At 45.4% G+C, this 25,288-nt stretch overlaps 1 protein-coding gene across 3 annotated transcripts in view; it reads left to right on the forward strand.

Annotated features, from left to right (window-relative positions):
- The window catches only part of EPB41L4B (erythrocyte membrane protein band 4.1 like 4B), a 125,860-nt gene that overhangs the window by 50,889 nt on the left and 49,683 nt on the right, over nucleotides 1-25,288 (forward strand). For 2 of the 3 annotated variants that reach the window (XM_063081812.1, XM_063081811.1), the window contains exons 7-15: nucleotides 4,175-4,295; nucleotides 5,413-5,500; nucleotides 5,661-5,749; nucleotides 6,046-6,115; nucleotides 6,208-6,377; nucleotides 8,454-8,563; nucleotides 10,539-10,569; nucleotides 14,290-14,323; nucleotides 18,163-18,227. In XM_063081812.1, the coding sequence (XP_062937882.1) occupies nucleotides 4,175-4,295; nucleotides 5,413-5,500; nucleotides 5,661-5,749; nucleotides 6,046-6,115; nucleotides 6,208-6,377; nucleotides 8,454-8,563; nucleotides 10,539-10,569; nucleotides 14,290-14,323; nucleotides 18,163-18,227 (778 nt within the window). Of the gene's footprint in view, nucleotides 1-4,174; nucleotides 4,296-5,412; nucleotides 5,501-5,660; nucleotides 5,750-6,045; nucleotides 6,116-6,207; nucleotides 6,378-8,453; nucleotides 8,564-10,538; nucleotides 10,570-14,289; nucleotides 14,324-18,162; nucleotides 18,228-19,975; nucleotides 21,569-25,288 lie in introns of those variants that run through there. The other variant, XM_063081813.1, reaches the window with a different exon arrangement.

Genomic DNA, 25,288 nt, shown 5'->3' on the forward strand with positions numbered 1-25,288 from the left:
ACTGCTGTAAGAGAGTAAGAGGAAGCTGACTAGGGCAGGGGTTACGCACAAGCACACCCCCCGAAAAACAGCACTGGCGGCGCAAGGAGACAGACTTGGTGATTAGACTTAGGTGTTGAGAGAGGAGTCAGAGATGATTCACAGGCTACTTCCAGGTATGGGTGGTGGCAGCAGTGAGTGGTTGGAAGAAGAGATGGTCTTTGTAGGGCCTCTTGGCTGAGAAGTGCCAGAAGCTCCAGCAGGCTCTTGGGTATCTGCATCTGGCTTGTTAGAGAGGTTGGGCTGGATGCATTGATGGGGGCAGCCATCAGCATGTGGGTGGGAACTGGAGGATAAGAGGTTTGCATGTTTGATTGTCAATATTGGCTGTTCATCCATATGATGCCCAGGTGGATTGCAGTTTAAAATGCATACGAAACACTTGCTAAAGCATTAATTAAGAGAATACTAATGTGTAGCTACACCTACAGGAGATCATTAGTACATCAGATAGATATATGTTGTGGACTCGTTTACCATTGAGTTCATCAGCTTCTATTGGATTATGAATTATCATGTATTCGTTCATAATTAGTAATCATTTATGAACACCATAATAAGATTTGGCTTCCCACTTTTATATCTTACCAATTTTTAAATGTTGATCTGAGAAATTTTTACAAATTATAAAATCAGTACACACTTAGGACAGGATATCCGGCCAGCAGCATGACAATCAGGCAAGTAGAAGGAAGGAAATAGCCCACTGTCCCACCACCCACAGACAACCTGAGTTTTTATCTATGAGTTTGGAGTGGATTCTTAAAAATGTAATTCTTATCAGAGTCATATATAATTTTTGTATGAATTCTTAATTGGTGTTTTTAGTATATGTACTTTGTCATGTTTACGCTCATAAAGAGGGTTTCTAATGATCTATTCCTTAGTTGTATTTAACTCTTATTATCTAATGGGGGCTTGGCATATAGCAGATGCTCAGTAAGTGCAGCATGAGTTAAATGAATGAGTTTGTAGAGATCCCCAAGGACTTTGATTGAAGGGAGAGCCTGCCTGTGTGGTCTGAAGGCACTGGTGGTGGAGGTGACGATAATGTCATCACCCATAGCCATCTGTGCCAGATGCAGTTTTAAGTGCTTCATATCCATATTTCTCTGACATAGCCATCCTGATGTTAAGTGCCATAAGGATATGCGTGGCCTGGGAACATGGCAGTGGCCTCTCCTCTTTGGCCCAGGTACTGACTTCACCAGCTTGGCAAGTGGCCTTCATCTACCCTGAGCTGCCCAGAGCCTGTACCATCAGGCTTGGCAGCCCAGGGGGAGATGTAGGGTGTAGTTAATGAGACAAAAGCATCCATGCCAGACCTAGGGCCATTAATCCTCCTAAGGTTCAAGGTTTCCTCCTAAGGCCTTTGGCATAATATGGTGAGCCCATATGTCGCATCGCCCTGAAAGGTTAGAGGAGAGCACACATATCATCATGCCGCCCCCAGTGTGCTGAAGGCGTCCCCACGCTCACAAAGTCCAGCTCTAGGGAACCGTGTGCCTTGCCTCAGAGCCGAGACAGATGACGGTGAGGTCAGCCACCTGTGAGCCTTTCTGGGAGAAATGACCCATCTGAGCTGGAACCACAACAGTAGTGTAATTTAAGATGCAGTCATTGTGTCAGATACAAATCAAAAGACTTAGACACTCACAAGGAGGCTCTTGTTATGTCTCCCTCCATGTCCCACCCTCACCCCACCCCACCCCACCCAGTGGGTTAATGCTGTGGCCAGCTTTCCGCTTTCCTTGGGTTCTGATCACCTGAGTGTCTCTGTGGTTTGAATAAAATAAAGGGTGTGATTCCTCCTGTGCTTGATCCTTGAAGGCGTGTCTTGCTGCGGTTGTCCTTGAAATGAATGGTGTCTCTTCAGATGAGATACAGTGGCTGTGCATGGAGGCTGTGTTCTTTGGGGAACTAAATTTGTGGTAGATTTGAAATGTAATCCAGGGAAAAAGAAAAAAAGAAGGGAGGAGGAAGAATGGGACAGTCATTTGTTGTCTGCCCATGGTCTTGTTTCATTCTTGTGACAATTTGCATTTTACAGATAAGGCGGTCAAGACCCAGAGTGGTTAAGTGACTTGCCCAGGGTCACACGGATAGTATATGGTAGAGTTGGGGTTCAAGCCCTCCTGGGTTTGAGCTGTTTCCACCACCTTCCACAGCCTCCTGAAGCTGGGGCTTGGCTGTAGAGGTTGCAGACTGAGTGAGATGTCAAGTGTTTCTAGCAGGTTCTTGGAAGATAGGCATGCTATCTCTGAATGGGCACGCCAGGTGCCACTCAGGCCCGTTTTAGTCCAGTAGTGGTGAGGTGGCCCGCCAGCCCCCTTGTTGTCTGGCTTCTCCCTCCAGTTGGTAGGATTTGCTGTGTCAAGCACAGTTAATCCTGTCTCGTCTAGACACACTGCTGAACACAGGACTCTGTGGCCTTACTTTGGCCCATGGGTGCAGGGGATGGGTGGTGCATGCATATCAAGGGAGTATGTTTTCTGACCAAACTGTTCTTCTGGCCTTGCCAGGTTCCTAGTTTTGGGGTGACCTCTTGGTCAGATGGGGTCTCCAGCCTAGGGACACCAGCCCCACCTTCTCTGGGAAAATGTTATTTACAAAAGCAGTGTCTTCATTTGTGACTTTGTCCAAGGTACCAAGCCACTGCACTCCCCACCCCACACCACCCTGGTCCCTTGGTCTTAGGGGAACAGTCCAATTCAGAGTTGCCAGTGCAGACGAGGGACTGCAGTCTAGTGAGAAGATGGTCACTAGATCCCTGCTCTGTGTCAGACATTGTCTCTGACAGTCCTCCCACTGTCCCTCTGAGCTTGGCATGACTGCTTCCTCTGCATTGTTTTATCCATTTCTCCTGAAAGATGGTCTGTGGGATCAGGATGCCTGGTGTGGCCTTCATGCGGTGAGGACAAGGGCTGCTGGCTGCAGAGTGAGTTGCTGTTGCTGGAGGCATTCAGGCATATCTGCTTGGTCAGTTGGTGGGATTTGCTGTTAAGCAGTGCTTCTCAAAGTGTGTTTGCCAGGTCAGCCACATCAGCGTCACCTTGGAACTTGTTAGAAATGCACATTCTCAGGCCTCATTCCAGGCCCAAGGAATCAGGAACTCTGTGAGCAGGACCCAGCAATGTGTGTTAATGAGCCCTCCAGGGGATTCTGATGCATGCACTGTTGCAAGAGATGTGCCCACCAGTCACCTGGGCATCTTGTTAAAAGGCAGGGTTTGCTTGAGTAGGTTCGGGGTGGGGCCTGAGAATCTGCATTTTGAGCAAGCCCCTGGGTAACGTCGATGATGTTGGTTTGTGGACCACACTTGGTGTGTAACGAGGGATGAGAGGAAACTGGAGGATTCCTTTTCATTCTGGGGTCTGCTTCCTGAGCTGCAGGGTTGGAGTGAGGGGTGGGGAGAGTGGATTTTCTCATTCCTGCCCTGGAGGGATGGGGCTCGCTGTGTCTTCAGGCCCTCCATTCCCTGGGGGATTTGGCAAGAGCAGGGACTGTGCAGCACTGTTTGGGGTTTTTGCTGGGGCTGCTCATGCGGCTGCTGCTCTTCTGCACAGCCGTCTCCCCCTAGGTTCTGCCTGACTTGCCGCACAGTTGCTTCTGCTTCTGCAGCCCTCCACCCCTCCTCCCGTGCTCCCGCTCTCCCCTCCTTTTATGTCCCCCTCCCCCCCCCCGGATTCTGCACGTACGGAGTTCTTGATCCATCCTCTCCAGCACTGCAGACCCTGAAGTGTTGCTCTGACCTCCCCTTAACGAGAGCCTTGTTAAATGGATGCTTCTGGGCAGATTCTCATTCCCTGTGATTGCCTTTTATTGCAGAGTCCGGGCTCTACCACTTCACGGGGGAAATGTAACTGGGGCCTCCCAGGGTTGGAGAAGCAGTGGGCAGAAAGACAGTAATCACTAGGATGACAGACATCGCCCAACAGGGAGGGCGTTTGGATGGTTTTCGGAGATTCTGAGTTTGTGTATGGCCACCAAGTGAGAGTTAAATCCTCCTGAAAGGGCAGTGATACATTAGGGGGTACCTGTGCTGTATCATCTGCAAAATGCCTTTGGACCAGGTTGCAGCAATAACCAAAAGTGTTCACTGTCTCCTGTTTTTCTCCTTTTATGAAACCTGCAGCGGAGCTTGGGGAGTGCGAGCTTCCAGAACACACACCAGAGCTTGTGTCTGAGTTTCGGTTCATTCCCAATCAGACAGAAGCGATGGAATTTGATATCTTCCAGAGATGGAAAGAGTGCAGGTATCTTGATGCTGCTGTCTAGCATTCTGACATATTGATTTATTTTGTTATATGTAAGTGTTTGTCACACTCTTGTGTACTGGTAGAATCGCTGTATTGACCACTGTTAAGGCTGCAGCTCCAGCTGTAACTTTTCTCCTGGGCTTCAGTCCTCCTTTTCTAAAGGTCCACGTGTCATCTCTCTTTGGGGAGACCTGCAACAAGAACCAAACCGTGCTCTCTCTCTCTCTCTCTGAAATACAGAGCCTGGTTCTGAGTTGCCCTTTGCCTCCAGGGGAGCCACCCATGTCCTGGCGCATGCCCACACACCTGTGCCTCTGGCGACCCCCCGACCTGAACTTCTAGAGCAAACCTTTGAGAAATACACCCTATTGTAGAGGAACACTCAGTTGAGACCGGGTGTTGTGCAGCATTACATTTCAGGAAATGTGGTCATCATGCCCAGATCCAGCTGTGCCATTTGTCTCTTTGGTGTTTTGTCCTGCATTCCCCTTGCAGTCACCACCCCGGTCTAACACTTTCGTGCCTGGACGACCAACGCTACCTGTCACTCACAGGTTTCCCAGACATTAGCCTTTCCTCCTTCCCAATGCATCCTCCTCCCCAATGCATCCTCCTCAAACACTGCCTGTTCCAAGTCACTCTTGCACTCTGAAACTTAGTGTGGCTTCCTGTTGTCGCCCAGTCATTCTGAAAAGCTCCTGTGACTTTTTTTTTTAGTGGGAGGTGACATTAGTGTGTTCTTGTTGTGTAGTATTGGAACAACATAGAAGTGTGTGGATATAAAGTGTTACAGCTCCACCCAATCACACACATAAACATGCACCCACCAGCCTCCCTGCAGGAAGCCATTGGTAACAGTCTATTGTGTATCCTAGTTTTTTCCTTTGCATTTACATATACGTATCTACACAAAAAACCATTGTCTTGTTTCCTTAAGTGGTCATATTATAAGCACTATTCCGAGATCTTCCTGTTCAATTAATGGTATGTTCTTGGAGATCTTTTCACGTTAATATAAACTGGTGTCCCTCATTGCTTTAATTGCTGCCATGGCCTCGGCATTCTTCGGGTGTACGAATCACAGTTTACATGTATTTCCGTTGGTTTTTCTAAGGGGAAAGAGCCCTGCCCAGGCGGAACTGTCCTATCTGAATAAAGCGAAGTGGCTGGAAATGTATGGGGTAGACATGCACGTTGTCAGGGTAAGAACTGTGTGTGTTTAAGTCATTTAATTTTGCCGTTACTGAAAAACATGTAAACAGTTGCCAACAAAGTAACTTGTGGCGAGCAAACTGTTATTGCATTCTGCTCTGTGACGACCTGTTAGAACCCTCTACCGATTGTCACTTCGTTTGTTTGTAGGGAAGAGATGGCTGTGAATATTCTCTTGGACTGACCCCGACAGGCATATTAATCTTTGAAGGAGCTAACAAAATAGGCTTATTCTTTTGGTAATTTAGTTTTGTCTAATATTAAAAATGTCTTTTCCTATTTTGTGGTGGAATTCTATGTGATGGATGATTTTTGAGGGATATTTGCAACACCCAGATTCATTTTAAAAGCACACCATACTGTTGTCGTTGTGGGTGTATGGTAATTGCACTGACACTTCTGGATAATCACACTTGAATGAATGAATGATTTTTTTAAGCCAATCTAAGCTTAAAAAGCAGACAGGAAACTGCTGTTTGATGTGTAGATCATTTTACTGCAGACTCTACTTTTACAAAGCCTTCTCTCTGACCAGGCCTAAAATTACCAAAATGGATTTTAAAAAGAGCAAATTGACCCTCGTGGTGGTTGAAGATGATGATCAGGTAGGCTTGCTCCCATGTGCCCTCCTGGCTGTGCATGATCCTGCATCGGAGTTACAGACACCCAGATGAGGACCCTGCGCTTCCTCTTTCAGGGACGCGAGCAGGAGCACACGTTTGTGTTCCGGTTGGACAGTGCCAGGACCTGCAAGCACCTATGGAAATGTGCGGTGGAGCATCACGCGTTTTTCCGCCTGCGGACGCCGGGGAACAGCAAATCCAATAGATCCGACTTTATCAGGCTGGGCTCGCGCTTCAGATTCAGGTAGGGAGCCGTTTTTGCAACATGGATCACATTGCAGAGGAGGACAACTGTTCTTTGTGTGTGTGTGTGTGAATGGAGCAAGGGATTTGAGTCCAGAGATGGGTTCACGTCCCATCCCCGCTTCTTTCTTAAGGTCTGACCTTCACGTAAGTCATGTAAGCTCTTATGGCCTCGGTGATAAAGTGAAACTATTAATAACAAAATTGTTAATAGCTGACCTCTAGCTAGAGCTGTGCTAGCCACTAGCTACATGTGGCTAATTAAATTAACGGATATTTAATAGATTAAAAAATATAATTCCTTAGTTTCACTGGTCACATTTCAAGTGCTCAGTAACATGAGGCTAGTGGCTACTATATTGGGCAGTGTTGACAAAGGTCACAGCATCATTGCAGAAAGTTCACCAGATAGCGCTGTGCTACAACTCCTCATGTACCTTAATAAGGTGGGTTCATTATCCCCTTTTTACAGGTAAGGAAACTAGGGCCAGTGGGTTCCATAGCTGCCTAAAGTCACACACAACTGGTAAGTGGGAGAGCCGAGATTCAACCCCAGGCAGTTTGGCTTTTATATTTCTGACCACTACTGTATTGCCTTTCACATGCCAATATTGAGAAATTTGGTGACATTAAGAATGAGAGCAGATGTCAGTGTGTGTGTTTGTGTGTATGTAACCCAGGGTAAGCTTAATCAATACTTGAATCTGAAAACAGCCTGAAGAAATAGCTTATTCTGATATATTTTTGCTTATGATTCTGAGACTGTGCTTCTCAAAGTGCATGAAAACTCCCTGGGTAGTTGTTAAAAATGGGGATCAGTGACCTCCTCTGAGAGACCTTTACAGTCAGAATCTCTGGGCATGAACGGGTGCGTGTGTGTCTAAGGCTTGGGTGTGTGTATTTTAAACACGCTCCCAGGGTTGATTTTTGAGGCACATTTACAGGTCCGAGAATTGCAGATCCAAGACCTAAAATTTCTCACAGTTTTGTCACCTCTGCCCACATGTGGCTTGTCCCCAAACTCTGTTTAAAATGCTGAAAGATTTGCTCATTTCATATTTATCTACCGTGCAAGGAAATGGCTGTTCACTTCTGTTTAAAGAATGAGTTTGTTTGAATGTATTTTTAAATGCTCCAAGAGTGGGGGGGGGGGAGTGAAAAAAGACCAAGTCCATTTTGAGAAAAAATTGAATCACAGAGTTCTGCGGAGGATGGAAAATGTCAGGACTGCAGAGGTTAGTGGGGATGCTCCATGCTATGCTGATTTCACTCTGGTTGGGGTGAGGAGGGAAGGATGGGGTGGTTGCCAAGGCAGGTTTCTCCCTCCTGGGAGGAGACTCTCCCAGGAGAAGTGTAAGAAGGAAGGGGAATTTGGAGATGGGTTTGCCCTTTGGAGGCACTGAGAGCAGGTGGCAAGTGGCTCCTTCCTTCTGATTAATCATAAACCAAGAGCGACTGGAATGAAGCAGTGGGGGCAGATCAAACAAAAACAGCATCCCTCCTGGAAGCCGCAGCTGGGTGTCACATTGCTGGAAACCAAGAAAGCCTTGGTGAAATAAGGAATGTTGCCCTTGGCATAGCAAGGAAAGCCAAGGTTTCGTTAAGTAGTCATTGATAACAGCCTTTTAAGAGATGAGTTAAATGTCTACATAATATGTTCCATAAAAGGTAATTTTATGGGCAAATCAACAGTCTCTTAATCAAATGTTTTAAGCATTCAGACCTACTTGGTTTGTGCAGCCAAGTGGCTGGTACCTAAATTGTCCTTTGGTGGAAATATCTGCCCCATTATATACCCTGGATTGGGCAAAGGAGATTTTATTTCCAAACGGAGGGCTAAACTTAGTGTGTTTCTTTAAAGCTAAGTTGAAATGTACATTGGAGCTCTTGAAAATGTAGTGCGGGCTGGCCGGTTAGCTCAGTCGGTTAGAGCGCAGCTTTGTAATACCAAGGTTCTCCATCCTGGCCAGCCACCAAAAAAGAAAAAAGAAAAGAAAATATAAGTTCACTTCCAAATATGTATAATGTCCTGAGATTCTGATAATGGTTAACATGCAATAAAATATTTACTTCCCAGCGGGCGGACGGAATATCAAGCTACCCACAGCGCCAGGTTACGACGAACCAGCACCTTTGAGAGGAAGCCTAGCAAACGATATCCGTCCCGGAGACATTCGACGTTCAAAGGTTGTGTTTTCCATTCTGCCTTGGAATTTTACAGTACAGTTTAGTTGGTTAAGCCCCAGGGAGCTTGGCCAAGCAGCCTGTGAAAGAACTTTCTGCAGTTATGATCCATGCTGAAGCTTTTGGAAAAAATCCCAGTGGCGTTCTCTTGATGGCGATCAGGCCACTTCTGCCATCCTTCCCCATTGGATTGCTCATTTGTTTCTCCCCCTTTTCCGTCTTTCTTTTCGTGTGCCTCTTTGCTTCTTTTAAACCTGGGACCAAGCCATGGAGCCTGGGAACATCGTAGGTAAACACCTTTCTTGCCCATAGAAGATACGCAAGAAGATCTTGAAAGGAAGCACCGTCCCTTCTCTCCACCATCTGTTACTTCTAGTGGGGACCTCAGATGCGTGGGAACTGGAATTCTGACCACAGAAGAGTAGATGCAGAACTTTTAGATGCTTGGCTTGGGTCCCACAGTCAATCCAAATACACCTCACACTTGCATTGAGCCAAGTCCTGGGATGCCTGCCCCCTCCCCCTTTCTGGAGTCCCTGGACCTTGTTTGTCAGGTACTGCTGCATCTGTGCACCTGCGTGAGGCCTGGAACCCAGGACACACTCAGTCCATGCATGAGCAAGCTAGGCTCATTTCCATTTAGACCCAGCCTCCAAATCCTATCTCATAGCTCTTCTATCTCTTCACTGGATTGCTCCTCTGTTCTGGACCACCAGACAGCACTGTGCTGTTTCCTTTTTTTTTTAGCAGGGCCTCTGCACTCAGCCCCCCTCGCCCCTTCTTTGTGTAATTTACTCGTAGTGGCTTTTTTGTAGGTTTTCCTCGCATGGCTAAGGACTTTGTGGGCCTTCATGGGACCTGGCACCTCTACATACTCCCCTCTGGAATCTTTAACCTTCTGTTCCTTCCTTGTTGAACCAACAAGGCCATAGTGTCATGGCCAGAAATTCTTAGTCATTCTCAGCTGCTTTAGTGGAGGGAAAATGCCCACAGCTCAGGTAATGTGGCCTCACCTTTGAGAAAGGCCAGAGGACGGGAGCATGTCCAGAGAAGGCTGGTGGGTTGGTGCAGGGTCATTGCAGCTACTGGTGAGGGAGGGGCGAGAACTCTCTTGGTTCCGAGGGCAGTTGCCTCCCTGAGGAGGAGTGGGCTTGTGTGTAATCCACCGGGTCACAGTTATCCAGAAGAATTTTCCAAAGATAAGAACAGTTATCTCAAACCAGTAGTGAGCTCCCAGTCCCTACAAGTGTGTGTAGGCACAAAGGGAAAGACCCCTGGTGTACCTGTCGCAGAGGGGAGTGGGCTTCCTAGGGTCCAGCCCCGCCAGATAGCTTCAGAGTTCTTCTAGACTCCAGGCTCTGTGATTCTCCTCCTTTCCTTCCTGGTCTCCATCTTCCTTTTTCTCCTTTATTTTACTGACATTTTTCCCAGCCAGAGTTCTAGCATCTTCTTTCTGAAGCTTTTCATGATTTCCCCTGCCATATCCTTTTTAAAACTAAATGGAGCATAGATGAGAACACTGCCTCACCCCCGTCCCCATCCCAGACCCTCGCCCCTGCCCCAGTCAGAGGTACCTGTCCTGCGTGCCCTCAGTACAGGACCGTGCTTGTATTTCCTCCTTTTTATCACCTTGCACTATTTCTGGTTTTACATGCTCCTCTCTCTCTGTCTCAAGACTGCGAGTTTCTTGAGAGCAGGGATGGTATCTCTCTGCCTCTGCATTGCAGTGCCCCTGGCCCTGCTGGGACCTGCTCAGGGAGAGCTTGCTGAGTGAGTTAGAGAGAGGGGCACAAAGTGAATTAGTGAGAGGGCAGTTTACTCTCCCTTCAGAAAGAAGTAGCCACCGGGCGTATCTGTCCGGGTGGGGATGGGAACTCTTCTGTGATCCCAGAAGTCTCTCCTAGGCATTGTCTGATATTGCATGGTGAAAGTTATAAAGCTCTCTAAGGTGTGATGACTTTCTGTTTTTCTTCCAAAGCAAGCAACCCAGTGATAGCAGCTCAGCTCTGGTAAGTGCCCCGGACTCTGAAGTGTAGCTCTCCTCTTTAATTACTGTATTTATTTGCAATGTTGACTTTTTCCTTAATGCAATTAAATCAGAGCGTGAGTCACCTGATCTTTTTATTTTTTTGTTTTTTTCCTTTTCCTGCTGCCTTGCTATATACCATTCTCCCGGCTTTCAATAAGTACACAGTAGAACATTCCAAGACGGTTTGTTTATTTGGAAAGCACAGCCGCTTTGTTTGAGCAGCTCTGTGCTTTGTTTCTTATAACCGTGCGTGGTCAAGGTGATAGGCGTATGTGCAGCACACTGTGCTCATGGCATGACAGGCAGTGCTGGGAGAGGGAGGCTGTGTGGCAAGAGCTGGACAGGGCACGTGCTGGATTTGCTCAGTGCAGGGTTTATAGTTGTACGACCTAGAAGACATCAAGCACCTTTATGGAAATCCTGCAGGAAAAAGAACTTATCACAACTGAAATTCTCCAGCACAGGAATCAGCAAACTTTTTCTATAAAGGGCCAGGTAGTAAACATTTTACACTTTGCAGGCTGTGCTGTCTCTTTCTATCCTATTCAGTTCTGCCTATAGTGAGAAAGCAGCCATGGACAGTATGTAAATGAATGAACATGGCTTTTTCCAATAAAACTACTCACAAATACAGGTGGGCCAGATTTGGGCCATGGAGTGTAGTTGGCCAACCTCTTGCCTAGTACAGGCGTTCTTGGTTTTGCCTGTATGTTAGAAGTACCTGGTGAGCTCTGAAACATCCCTTCCGCTAGGATACACCTCAGGCTAGTAGAATCAATCTTGGGCTGGGACCCAGATACCTGTTTTTTAAAGCTCCCCAGGTGAGTCTACCTGGCATATATGAGAGGTCTTCAAAAAGTTCATGGAAAGATTCATATTGTCTTTCAATTCCATTTTTCCATGAACTATTTTAAGTGCTCTTGTACCTCTATTTGTCCCCCTGAAACTACTGTCTGTCTTATATGAGTATTGACTAGTTGGGTGGAAAGCTGTCATGTGAGAGAACCACAGACTGTGGTTGTTTCAACCCTTCATCGCAAGTCCAGCTGCTGGTAGGTAGTCCAGTTAGTTAACCTCTCGGTTGTCCCAGGCACAGGTCTCAAGGCTACTAGGGAGGGTTGCCTCTGAGATCCCTCAGTGAAGACAGCAGAATGTGGCACCTGGTGGAGCTGGTTGCCCATGCCCTGCTTACTAACGAGAACCCGGGCCAAGGCAGTAGGAGACCTCCCTCCTTTTTCTCATTTGCCAAGGTTGGACTCTTCTTCCAAACTTTTTAACCCTCTGATTTTCACCCCCAGAAGAAACCTGACATAGAAGCCCAACATACAGAACAGACAAAAGCTGAGCTACTCTGGATGAAACCAAGGGGGGAAAGAGGGGCTGGCATCTGCCTGCTCACCTGCCTCCACTTTCCCCCCTTCCCCAGGTAGCACCAAGCACCTTCAAGGAACCCAGGGTTCTAGGAGATGCAACTAGCCCCTTGAATCACACAGCTGGTGTAAAGCTACACGACTATGCCAGTTGTTGGGTTGAGGCAATAGCTACGCTAATTGTGTGGCTAGGCATTTCATAACTAAAGCCAAAACATTTAATTATTTTAGTTATACTAAGTTTCCATTTGTGTTGTCAGGGCTAGGGCTCAGACCCTTCAAAAACCCACTGTACAGGCTGGGTTACCAAACCCCTCACACACAGGTCCACGCTAGGCAATTGGGAAAGATCCTGGCAGCTGTTGTCAGATGACACAAGTTCAGTTCTCAGCAGCAGTAGCTGCCTCCCCGTGCCCCCCCACCCGGGGGTGGGGAGCACCATGGATCAGAGCCACTTATCCTTTATGCTTAAGTTATATCCCAGGACACCTGGGTGCACATGCGCAATTACACTAGATGATAACCGGGGAACACCTGAGTGCATGTGCCTATTTACATCAAAAGCTCCGCAAGATTCTGAACATCTGAGGGGCCCTGGCCATTTTCCTTCACTTTCCCTACAGCTGCAAACTCAGCCTCGTCTCTCTGATTCCAAAATGTACTTGCACTGCTTTTCTGCTGGGGGTCACGCGCTCTGCCTCGTCTCTGGGTTTCGTTCTCAGCATCTAATGAAGGGGCCCAAGGATTCCATTGAACTGCTGCTCCCTGAGGACAGGAGGAGTTGCAGCATTCTTGCATAGCTTGGTTGTAGGTCTGCAGCTTTGCCCTATTTCTAGGATCCTTCAGGCAGGTAGTATGCCAAAAAGTATTTGCAGCTTTCCTAGACTCTGAGTGTGTCTTGCTTTTAATTCTCAGGGGCTTATAAGTAACAGCATTTCTTTCCTTTGCTCTCTAAGGAGGTGATTGTTCTGTTTGTTTTTCCCTAATAAAATTACATTTTCCTCTTAGCATCTAGTGGAGATTATATATTGAGAACCAAAACAAACTAAAAAAACTAACCCCCCCCCCAAAAAAAAAAAAGCCAAAAAAACAAGCCCTGGTAAATATGCCCTTTAGGAACCAATGAGCTAGCTAATGACTGCTGTTCACAGCTGTTCAGTTGCTCGTTGGGGCCCGTGGGATCCTAGGGAGAGCAGGATTGCTCTGGGAGCCGTGGATGGAATTGTGCTCTGGGTGGCAGAGGTACTGCCAGGAAAATAGCGCCTCACAGAACACTTAGCCTACCTGATGAAACCTGGACCAGAGCCTAGCTCAGTGTGCTGGTCCTCCCTGAAAACTGGAGCACAGAGCCATGTAGACCCCAAGCATGACTCATAACAGTGGTACGTTTCCTACTCCTTGCAGGAAGAGCAGTAAACCTTGGATTCAGGCACACTGCCCAGACAACAACAGTCAGTCACCCAGTGCTTGTACCGCATTTGTGGTTTCTCTGGTGGATGCTGAGCTTACACCTTAAATGTGTGGTGTGTTATACCAGTCTGCTCCGTCCGTATTTTTTTTTTTTTACCAGAAAGGTTATATTTAAGATTTCATCAAAAAAGGATTGTGCATGAGGAGCCATGAACATTTTCTTGGGCCTTCTGAGAGCCAGCTTGGTTTTGTGGAAAGATTAGCTTTGGGATTGAGCAGGTTTCAATTCCAGCCCTGACTGTGCCATTGACTGGCTGGGTGACCCTGAGCAGGTTTCTTAATTCTTTGTAAGGCAGCTGTTCCTTTATCTGTAAAATGAGGTGGTGACATTTGACCTCATAGCCTTGTGGGAGTCAATAACAACAGATGTGAAGTTCCCAGGACAGAGCCTTGTATGGAGTGAATGTGTGGGGCCAGATCATCGGCAGCATTGTTAACAGCAAGGGGGGGCCCACGTGGGACTCCCACCACAGTGCATAGTAGTAGATGCACAGAAGTGGCCGGTGACTTTCCCTCCAGCTGGAAGAAGCTCCACATGTCACTGGAGCTTCCTGGTGCCATGGAGCCACCCAGCAATGCCAGGGCAGGCCTGAATGGGAGCTAAAAGTATTTGATTTGCCCAACTGAAAGGACCTCCTTTTGGCTGTCAAAATGTGACGTCACAGCTACATTCTGGAATATTACATAATTTCTGTTTGTGAGCTCTAAAGTCGTAAATCAGAGTTGCCGTTTGTGAGTTCCCTGGTTATATATTCATGGAAGTTCCTAATGGGTTAGGTATGGCTTAGGAGTAGTTTATGATTGTTAAGTAAATTAGTAATAATGCCACTTTACAACCTGTTATCATTTTTCTTTTTTAGCTCTAAAACAAATCCTGAAGTCCATAATTACCAGGTAAGGTATTGCTTTTAAAGGTTTTCTTAAATTTTCCACATTAAGCAGTCATAATGCTTATAATCAGATTTTAAAGAAATAATAACAATGCATGTTTTTTTGAGAAAACAAGAGGAGGAAAACCCTTCCTTCCTGACCCCTGCTTCCTCTTGGGCATCTGAACTGCCTGTTTTTCTTAACCTTGTCAGCTGGCAAGTGTCAGAGATATACGTTTAAGTTTCCAGGTGGTCAAACACAACCTCTTAGCAGCATTCAAGTGAGGCAGCTTTTTCTCAGTGTGTTCTAGACCCAGGGAACACCAGTCCCTTGCGATGTGCCTCCAGGGAAGGATGTTTTGGCCAAATGTTTAAGAAATGTTGAATCCTTCATTCCCCTTGGATTTTACAGTGCCCACTGGGGTGTCAAATGTACTAAGAAATCCTGCAAGAAAGACACGTTTCATTTTCTTTAATCCGGCATTTCCCAAAATCTTTTCAGTATCCATCCCCCACCTTATAAAAAAATAGCCCTGCCTTCCTTTTTTTTTTTTTTTTTTGTTGTTGTTGTTGTTGTGAACCCATTAACATCAATGGGGCAGTGGTTTCTAGAACCCACTTTGTAAAGCATGGTGCTGGGCCCGTTGTCTTCAGGAGCACAGGTGTGTTTTCATGGCTGGTGTTCTGCTCTTTCACCTGTGCCTGCTGCCCGCCTGCCCACCCACCTGCTACTACCAAAGCCCTCAGTAGCATGAAAGGTGTAGTCTACAGCCCAGCCTGGATCGAGTACGTCCCTCCTAAGCCACTGTGAGTGGCTCTTTCTGGCTGTCCACAGCCTTTAACTCCCTGACTCTGACTTCTCTGCATTTACTTCTTGCTGCTCCTGTCACACGCCATATGTTCAGCTCTCAGGGAATTGCATAATTGTTGCCCGTGATGTCTTCCCACTGCTCCTTCGCCCATGCCCGTCTGCCTGGAATTCCTTCGCCTTCTATCTGTACATTAAAATATCTTTTAAAACCAACTCAGGAGCCACCTCCTCCACAGTGCCTTCTCCGATCTTCTCCATTGGAAGCCACCAGCACCAGTGGTTCTCAACCCCGCTGTGCATTAAAACAATTGCCCACCTTTGAAAAAATAACCAATGCTTGGGCCTCATCCCGGAAAGATTGAATCAAACTCCAGGGGTAGGTTCTGGGCATCAGTAATCTTCAGAGCTCCCAGGGTGGTTCTAATGAGCAGCCAGGCGGGGAACCCTGGATGATGTGTGCCTTACTTCCTAGGTGACCCTTTGTTTGTGCTTAGAAGCAGCATCCGTGTCTGACAACTTCTAACTTGGAGCCTACTCTCTTGTCCTGGGTGGGTGTGAATGTCCGAGGGACACTGATTTCCCGGCTTTCTGTGTCCTAGTAATGAAGCTATTCCATAAATGGTTTTGCCTTGGAGGCTTATTCTAATTATCCCGTTTCTTGATCTTTCATTACTGTAGACATTAATTCCTTAGGTGGGGGTGAGATCTCAATGTATATCTCCTTTATGAATTTTCCAAATGGTGTTTCAGAAGAATTTTGTGATAATTGACTTCCATACATGAAATCATATTCCCAGTGTGCAGAACCTGAAAATGACTTCCAGGTTTTAGGGAATAATAACAAGTAAAAAGTGCTCGAGCTTGGTCGGGGGAAGTCCGATTTCCCACTCTCCTTGCCTTCCTTGGGTTCTTGAATCTTCTTTTTCAGTGTGTTTTTTGTCAGGGTATTTTTGAAAAGGGAGGAAAGTGGAGAGGTAGGAAAAGCGAGAGGTGGTTGATGGGTGATCAGTGCTTGAAGGAGAAAAGGTTAGAATAAAGCAGCCTCAGCTCAGCACTGCCAACCCTCTCCCCTCCACCGTGCAGATGTGTTCTCACTGTGCCTTCTCTGCTTAGAGTGAGTGTCCAGGCGATTGTTGAAATCAGACCTACAGAAGCTGTTATCTAGACCTTGTGCTCTCAACATCTTTGGCAACAGCCGGTCCTTTGCACCTTGCCGATCTTAGAGGTCCTGTGTTGCTCTAGCAAGATTTGGGAGTAAGTTGACCAGGGAAGAGTGTGTCCTGAGAAGTGGTGTGATCTGCGCCTGAATGATGGGGAGGGCTTTTGGGAGGATGGTGTTGCGGAATTTGTCTCACTCACAGCACAGAAAGGTCAGCCAACTGCAAAGGATGGATTGCTGTGTTCTTGATGAGGACACTACTGGCGTTTGGGAAGGGACCATTCCTCATTGTTTGGGACTGTCCCTGGAATTGCAGGATGCTTAGCTTCCCTTTTCTGTGTTATGGTGACAAGCAAAAATGCACACATACATTTCCAGTTGTCCCCAGGGGAATATAACTGCTTCTTTAACATCACAATACTCCCCTGACAGTTAAGAATGTGAATAAATTACCAGAGGAGACTAAGGAAGTTTCTGGAATCTTTTTCTAGGTCTGTGGATAAGTTTTCTGACCTCCCTCTGATGAATCTGATTTGGTTGTGTTTGAAGACAGAGAAAAGAATAGAGGGTCCATTTCTAGGCTAGTCATTCTCTTTGGTTGAAGATCTGGTGAGTGGACCTCATTGGGGGCCTGGGTGTGTAACCAAAACACCTGGAACAGTTTGGCTTTGGCCAAGTCATCTAAACTTCGTGGGTTTCCGTATCTTCCTAAACGAGAGAAATATGAAGAGATTGCATCAGGGAGATATAAAAAACTTTGGTCAGTTCTCAGATTCTGCCACTGAAATATCTTCTGCAGATTCTTTTTTCCTGCAGCATGTCCTTTTGGGGGCTGCAGACTCAGCTTGCTGACAGGCGTCTTTGAAGGAGAAAAGAAAGGCCACTGGAATACAGAACAGGCAGGGAGGGCATCTCAGGTCCATGGAAATCGGATGAACAGAATTGTTGAGAATGTTCTATAACAGAGAGCAGGCTACTGCTTATTAACCATAGCAGCAGGAGAAGGAGGGGAAGAAATAATTAAGAGAGTAATGGTGGCAAGACTGTAGTGACTTCAATGTCAGGAGGGCCTAATGTGCCCCATAGAAAGTTGAGCCCAGAGAAGCCCCATGGCTTCTGGCCATGTCTAGGACCACTGCCCTCTGCAGGCCAGAAGTGGAAAGGCAGCTGCTACCCAGCCCTCCTGGCCTGTCTTCACCCTGGTTCTTCCAGGAGTCACTGGTCTGAATCTGTTTTCTCATCTTAAAGTGGACAGCTTCCTTTCTTTCTTGCTCCCTCCCTCGCTCCCTCCTGTTTTATCAGAGTAATAAGTACTCTGGGTGGTTTTTGTTTGGGTATTCTATTTTGGATTGCATTTTAGAACATTATTTTTCTTTTAAACCAGGGGAAAAGAAGAAAACTTCACGCATGCCCTGCTGCCTTACTTAGTGTCCCCATCCAGTCTTTGTGTTCGGATCTAACTGTTACACACAGTTGTCATTTTCAACAGTGACAAAAATTGTTTCTGGAGAGGAAAATTGCCTCCCACTCTCCCTGTCTTTCTGGCACTTTCCGCCTGTTGCCTTGGGAGACACAAATATTGCTTGTCTTGGGTACTCTGGGTGACCCTTTTCAAGGCAGATGCCGTCACCTTTCTTCCCAGCCCCTTCACAGGGGGGCTGCCCCTAGAGATGGCGCTTTGTGAACCAGGCACTGAGTTCCAGCCCCCCAGCCTTTGGCAGTGGGGGAAACACGATCGTCCTGGGAAACATCCCCCCCCAGCCAGAGCTTAGTTACAGCCTTTCTGTTCACAGTCCCCTCAGCCCTTCAGGTGGATGCCAGTAAAAGAGAAAGTGAATGAAGACCATTGAAATGCAAAGGTCGTCAAATAATCAGCATGGTGTTTTCTTCCCAGCCTCAATATCATCCAAACATCCACCCCAGCCAGCCCCGGTGGTGTCCTCACTCTCCAAACGTCAGGTAAGTGCCTGGGCTCACAGAGCTGCACCTGTCCTTGAAAGCTCTCCCTTCTCCGGAAAAGTTCAAATTCTGTTTAGTTAGGAATTGAAAGTCTGCATCAGAAGCAACTCTTAAGGGCTGCGTTGTTGTGGCAGAGATAAATAGTTTGCAAAGCAAAGGAAGCCAACCATGGGTCTGGACTTACTAAAGGTATGCTCGTGAAATAAAAATGAATTGATTTTTTTTTTTTTTTTAAATCGTTCTAACCTCATATATTTTTAGTTTGGTTTTGTATGCAAGATGTTACTTAAAATTTCTAAGTAACATTTTCCTATGTTGGGAATTTGTTTACTTAAAATGTGACTAAAGCTTGGGGATTTTTGTTATTGTGGGTCTTTTTAATGGATTTTTTTTTCAGGGATGGGTTTGCCTTTTATGGCAATGGAATTTTTTTCCCTTAAACCCCAGGGGTCAGTAAACTTTTTCTGTAAAGGACCAGTTAGTCAATATTTTTGCCTTTGTGGTCGCTGTCACCACTACTCAACTCTGCCATGTACCTTAAAAACAGCCATAGACTACGTAAATGAGAGGGCATGGCTGTGTTCCAATAAAACGTATTTACCAAAACAGTGGGATTTGGCCTAAGGGCTATTGTTTACAGTATCCTGCCCCAACCTACTGCAATCCTTCCTAAGTAAACTGGCATCTGCTATACAGTGTTTATAGCTGGGATTGAAAGTTTTTTTAATGCTAGCTTTGTGAAAGCAAACGTTCCTTTCACATTTGAATTTTAGATCGGTCTTAATTGGTGTTTATGCATGAAGCTATTTCAGGAACATAGTTGGTGAATTCGATTGCATAAAGGTGAGGTTGCTAGCCTTGATCTATGAGAAAGTGTGAAGAATGGAGTGATGGAAATAAATCTGTTTAGAGCAAGCCAAATACACGTTTGTAGGGGATCCTGTATATAATAAGTGTGATTTTATTATAAACACTCGATATTCGTGTTACTTTTTAAAGCAAGTTAGATTAGTGGAGTCAGAATTCTAAAACTTTTGGTATTTCAGAGGTACTTTATTTTCCAGACATGAGAAACAGGAGAGATTTATAGAAATGCTATTTTCATTAACATTGCTTTCATAAAATGTTATTATTGCCTATTTTATCATATTAGTTTCTTTCCGAGGCATGACCTAGCCCCACTAAGCTGTGAGCAGTGCTGCTCTTAGGTGGCCCTGCTGACTGGCAGCCTAGCATCACCTGAGAGCTTGTTAATGCAAATCTCAGCAACTTCCCAGACCTAGTGGGTCACAGTCTCTGGGGTGGGGCCCAGCATTTTGTGTATTACCAAGCCCACCAGAGGTACTCCATGAAAGGAGAGTTCATTGGTCCAACCTTTTTGGCACATGCTGCCTAAGACATTCGCAGTGACATTAGCATGATAAAATCTCTGATAAGTCCCTTAGTAAAAGGACCTTTTTCACCTTCACCTAGCTTTCCCCAGACTGACTTGACCATCAGACACACCCCCTTGAGAAATGATGGCTTGCTTGTAGCCAGAGCTTTTCTGTACTTGGAAGTTGACAGATGATCTGCATCTGAATTTTTAAAATATCACAGTAGAAAATCCATTCATTTCCTTTTGTAAGCCATCCCCATGCATGTGGTTCATGATTTCCCCTGCCCATTTCTTTTGTGCTGTGTTTTCACTCACATTTCTGAATTGTCTTCCATCTTCCCACTAACCATTCACTCTGCAAACAAAACAGGCCATCCTTTCAGGATGACAGGTCGCATTGGAAAGCATCGGCCAGTGGAGATGACAGCCGTTTTGATTATGTCCACGACCAGAACCAGAAGAACTTAGGAGGGATGCAGAGTGTGATGTATCGAGATAAACTCATGACTGCACTTTGAGAGACTGAAGCATCTTACTTCCATTCACCATCATGGTTTCATTGCATTCCATGAAAAGTGCCTTGGCCTCACATGGATGTGTTTGTACAAGTGTCTTTAAGGAATAGGTGTTTTCAGTGTCTGTGTAAATATTTGAAGATAACCACGAGAGCTAGTCATAATTTACTGCTGACTGCATTCTCAGTAAAATGAAGGTAGTTAAAGGCTCAGGAATCATTTTGATATTCTGATTTTAACGTTGGAGTAAAAATCTATGTTTATCATATTGCTGTGTACCTGATATTCTTTGTTATTTAATAATGGGACCAAGTAAAACCAGAAAAGCTTGGGAAGATAGCTCAGCATGTAATACCATTGTAGGGATTGAGATTGCTAGGGTCCAGCCTCTGCCATTGTGTGACCTTGGACGAGTTATTTCCCTTTTCTTGGTCCCATTTTTTCCCATCTGAAAAGAGCAGGTTGGATTAAGTGATCTCTAAGATCCTTTCCAACTCTAAAATTTTGCAGTATATTAAAATTTACTTTTTTTAGCCCAAGGATATACATGCAAACTAAGTCTCATAAGCAAACTGCAATATCCCCTTCTGTGACAGAGGGTTACCCTTTTCAGAAGCTAAAGTATATAACTTATTAGATGGTGTATAAATACAGGGAGACTTTTAATTTCATCTCTTAAAGCAGTTTAGTCACTTTGAATTTTAGTGATTGTACTAATCATAAATTGAGTAGCATCTGTTTTGATAGAATTTGCTGCTCAAAATATAAGAATAATTTTTAATGTTTTAATGATTGGTGCTGCTAATTTGCTTGATTTCAGAAGACATCATTGTGAATACACACTGTCAGAATTGGGGGGTTGGTTTTTACCCTAGACTTCACTCTTTTAAAAAGCATCATGCAATCGAGATGCATTAATGGCTCAAATTAAAGCATGTAAGGGTTTGTTGAAGTTGTGCCAAAGCATTCCATAGTGTAGGCTAGGATGGGTGTTGCCCCAATTTTTTTCTTTTTTGTAGAACCAGAAGTCAATATGTTGTCTTTTAAGGTAAAACTTGTATCAATATTTATTTCCCCCACTTCAAGCTATGAGTCAAACATATTTTTTTATTAATACATAGGCCCGAGGTATTTTTTCACTAGTATTTTTGTTAATTCTTGTGCCACTTTAATATATATGATTGTAATTTGGCCCATTTTAAGCCCTTTAAAAAATGTATTGGCATCCTTTGAGATATTTTATTGCTAAAATCTGATCTTTTTTGGTTACCACAAAAATTATTCCTAAGGAGGGAATCAGCTGCATACTTTGCACAGTGGAGTCAACCACCTGCGAACTCTCCCTAAGATATTTGTTTACAGGTGCACCCCATCTTAGCTGATGTTTTGATCCTCAGTGTGTGTGCTGCATTACAAATAAATGTGTTCTGAATCTTTTCATCATAGTGATAACCTTTTTACAAATGTGTTTCCAAGGAATAAAGATTATTCTTGCTTTTTTGGACTCCATCTTCATTTTATTGATTCTTGCCGCTGTGCAGCAGTCTCGTTTGTGAATGACCTCAGTAATGGGACAGTTGGCTTTTGGAAGTCTGAAGGTGAGCAGTCAGTTAGGTGGCATGGGGTAAGATCATCCTGCAGAGAGGCTGCTCTTGGCAAGAGTGGCTCTTCTTGTAGGCACAGCAGCGGAGGTGTTTCTCCATCTGGGGCAACTCTGGTGAAGGTTGTAGTCCCTGGTCACAGGTACTGAGCAGACTGAAGTGGTGGCAGTGGGGTTTTCCCAGTAACAGTCCTATGGTGAGAGTGGGTGTTTGTCCTGGCTACTTTTGCTCTTCCTGTCTGGGAGACATCCAAACCTATGTCTGTGGCTTCCTGGAGATGTGTGTGCTATCTAATACCCTCTAATAAATAACTTTCTGCTTAAAGTAACTTGAGTGGATTCAGTTGTTGGCAACCAAGAAGTCTAATGAATATGCATACTTATAACATCCTAATTGGTAAATGAAGTGTACAGTTTTCATTCTTTAACTTGGTGGACCTTTCTCTACTGCCTTTGACAGCTTGTCTTCTTAACAGCCCCCTCTTTTGTCATCCTGCTAAATATTGGTGTTTTCCAAGTGTTTCTCCTCTGCCCGCTGCTTTTCTCAGTTACCACTGTTTACCTGAGTCTTCTTGTTATCGTCGTGCTATTGACTCTGAAACTGTTTTCTCTAACCCAGACTACTACTCCTGTGGGTTTTAGACATTTCAACTTGGATATTCCCTGTACATCTCAAATTCCACATGTCAAAAATCAAATTTATCATCCTTTACCTACCCCCCCCAAAACAACTTTCCTTCTGCCTGAATTCTTTACCCATAATCTTTTTTACCCACAGTAAGGATTTGTACATCATCCACAACTCTTTTCCCTACTGCCACCTATATCCAGGCAGTCCCCAGGTCTGTGTCACTCTGCCCCCATAGTGTTTGTATTTAGTCCTTTCTCTGTCTTCTTACCTCCACCAATCTTGTAGAAACATCTTTTCTCTGGCTCAGAGGTGCCCTTTCTGATCTCCCTGATTCCAATCCCTCCTGACAAGCTCCTTCTCCTCACAGTCACTAGCATGATCTTTCTAAAACACCATCTGATTGTGCTGTTTCAATGTTTGGCATCTGACAGGGTTCCCCATCACCCCATAGCGTGAAGGTCAAGACGCTCTCTATGGAATTCCCCTCTCTGTTTCCATCCTGTTGCTCTAGCATATTTACCTGTTTCTCACCCTCCTGTTTAAAATCCTACAATATCAAACAGCTTGTAGTTCTGGCATGCACCACACCCTGCTGTTAGTCACATCTGTGCCTTTGCAAATTCCATTCCTTCTACCTAGAATCCTGTCACTCCATTTCTTCCCCCAACCCCCACTCATCCCGTCATCCTCTCCCAGGAACTCTGACAGCCCCCACCTCTGCAAATCGGGTTAATTTCTGCATTGCACTACTACCTCCCTCCCTGCTGCCACCCCCACGTATAGCAACGTTGCACTCACGGCTTCATATTGAAACGACCTCTTCTGTTCGTCTCATCCTGGAGCCTGTACGCTCTTATGTCCTACGTGCCTTTGTCCCCCAGTGCCTGACAGCAGGTGCTCAGTGAATGTCTGTTCAGAAAATTGATTACTCCACATTCATTCTAAAGGAAATGTCTAACCAGAATGTAGGCAGTAATACGTCATCTCTGGCCTGGAGGTTTCTGAACAAACTTCTCCAGTCTGGGGGCATCACATTTTGAGTAGGACATTGACCACCACATTATTTCTAGATTTGGCTTCATTGTTTGAGTATTATTTGGTGTGTCAACTGTGCTCGCGTTTGAGGCATTGGCATAATGTTGAGCAGGGCAGAGGGCAAAGGACAGTCCAGCCATGTGACATTGGAAACCTTGGTACATTGACATTGATCCACAGTAATACACAAGCTATGGGTATCACTTCTCTTAATCTTCCTGACCACTTGATGAGGTGGGTGGTATCCTCTCTTCATAGATGGGGAAGCTCAGGCTTAGGATTTAACCAGACAACTTGTACGTAGTCATGCAGTCAGGAGGTGGTAAGTCAGTGCCGACTCCAGTGCCTGTGTTCTCAACCTCTGGCTATGGTGCCTCTCACCATGAATCATTCCACCATTTGTGACCCTGTTTGATCCACATCTCCATGAGACTATTAGATTATGTTGAACAATTCACTACACTGAACTCTAGTCACTCACTAGAGAGCCATCCACTCCCACCAGCCACTTAGTAACCCTGTTCTCCTCCATTGCTATCGCCACCACCACCAGTAGTTGACTCTCCGTATAACCCCCACCAGTGGTCTAGTAACTGTTCATGCCTGCCACCCCCAGACACATACCAGTGGCTGGTAACCTCGTCCATCACTACCACCTGCAGTCTGATAACCCTGTCTACCCCCTCTGCAAACACCCCCTCGCCCAGTGGTGTAGTAACCCTCTCCACACCTCACCACCCTTCCCCCAGTCTAAGAACCCGTGTCCACACAGCATTCAACGTTTCCACTTTCAAAGGAGCAGAGATTGGACATTATTTGTTCACGAACCACTCCTTATTTGGGATGATCCACTCTACTGCTTCCCTCCCAAGAATTCGAGCTAATCATTTCTTGTGGAGTATTACTTGCCAGCTAAATCAAGCTCACTATTCTGTAATTAATGGAATTAACTTTTTACATTTTTGAAACTTGGATATTTACCGCTCTTCTGTCAATCCATTCATGTTTCTGTGATCTCAGAATATCTAACTGAATTGGCAGTGTTGTCCAATTGATGAATTCATATGGGCCAAAAGGCTCAAAATCTTGCCAGATAATTACCTGAGCCTCCAGCCTCCAAAACCCTCTTGTCTGTTTCATGTCTTGGCTTACCATTTCCACTGAAGGTGGCTCTCTTTAACAGCAAAGATGGAGGAATAAGGACAGTGTGGGAGTTCCTCTCTGTTTCTCTTGCCTGTTAATACCGCACCATCCTTCCAGGCCAGTGACTCCAGACTCCTGGGTCCTGCTCTGAACACAACTAATGACAGAGCCTCTTTGTTGCTCTTGACTTTGCAGCTTTTAACTAGTACTTTAAAGTCTGAGCTCATCAAAGAACTCCTTAAGAAGATGTATTAGTCCCTTTGGATCAATATTTCTCAGACTTAACTCTAAGGCAATTCCCTAATTGATCAAGTCTTCCAAACTTACCAGGTAAGTACCCTAAATTGGCCTAGGATGATTTGCATCCGCCATTTTGCGACAGGACAAATGCAGAAACAAGGCAGGAGGAGGCAGAGAACAAGGAAAAGCAAACCACTGTTAACGGAAGGATGCTTGCACATGAAAAATGCACATGTTAAGAAGCCCTAGGATGTCTCAAAGGCACATATGAAATTGACATTCAGCTGACTGAGCCTTAGTAAAAGAAATCCTCAATTCTGCAAATAGGCCCACTTCCTCCCCAAATTATGGAGCCAAAGGTCTTGGGCAGCTTATTAAAAGTGTGGATTGCTGGGCTTGTAAGTGGTCAGGGTGAGACCTAAGAACCTGTATTTTTTAACAAGCACCCTAAGAGTCTAGTGGGCAGGGCCTCATTTTGTAAAGGCAAAGCAGCTTTTTGTTTTTATGGGTCAATTTTAA

This window comes from Cynocephalus volans, chromosome 17, assembly GCF_027409185.1.
Source record: "Cynocephalus volans isolate mCynVol1 chromosome 17, mCynVol1.pri, whole genome shotgun sequence".
In the NCBI taxonomy this organism is placed as follows: domain Eukaryota; kingdom Metazoa; phylum Chordata; class Mammalia; order Dermoptera; family Cynocephalidae; genus Cynocephalus; species Cynocephalus volans.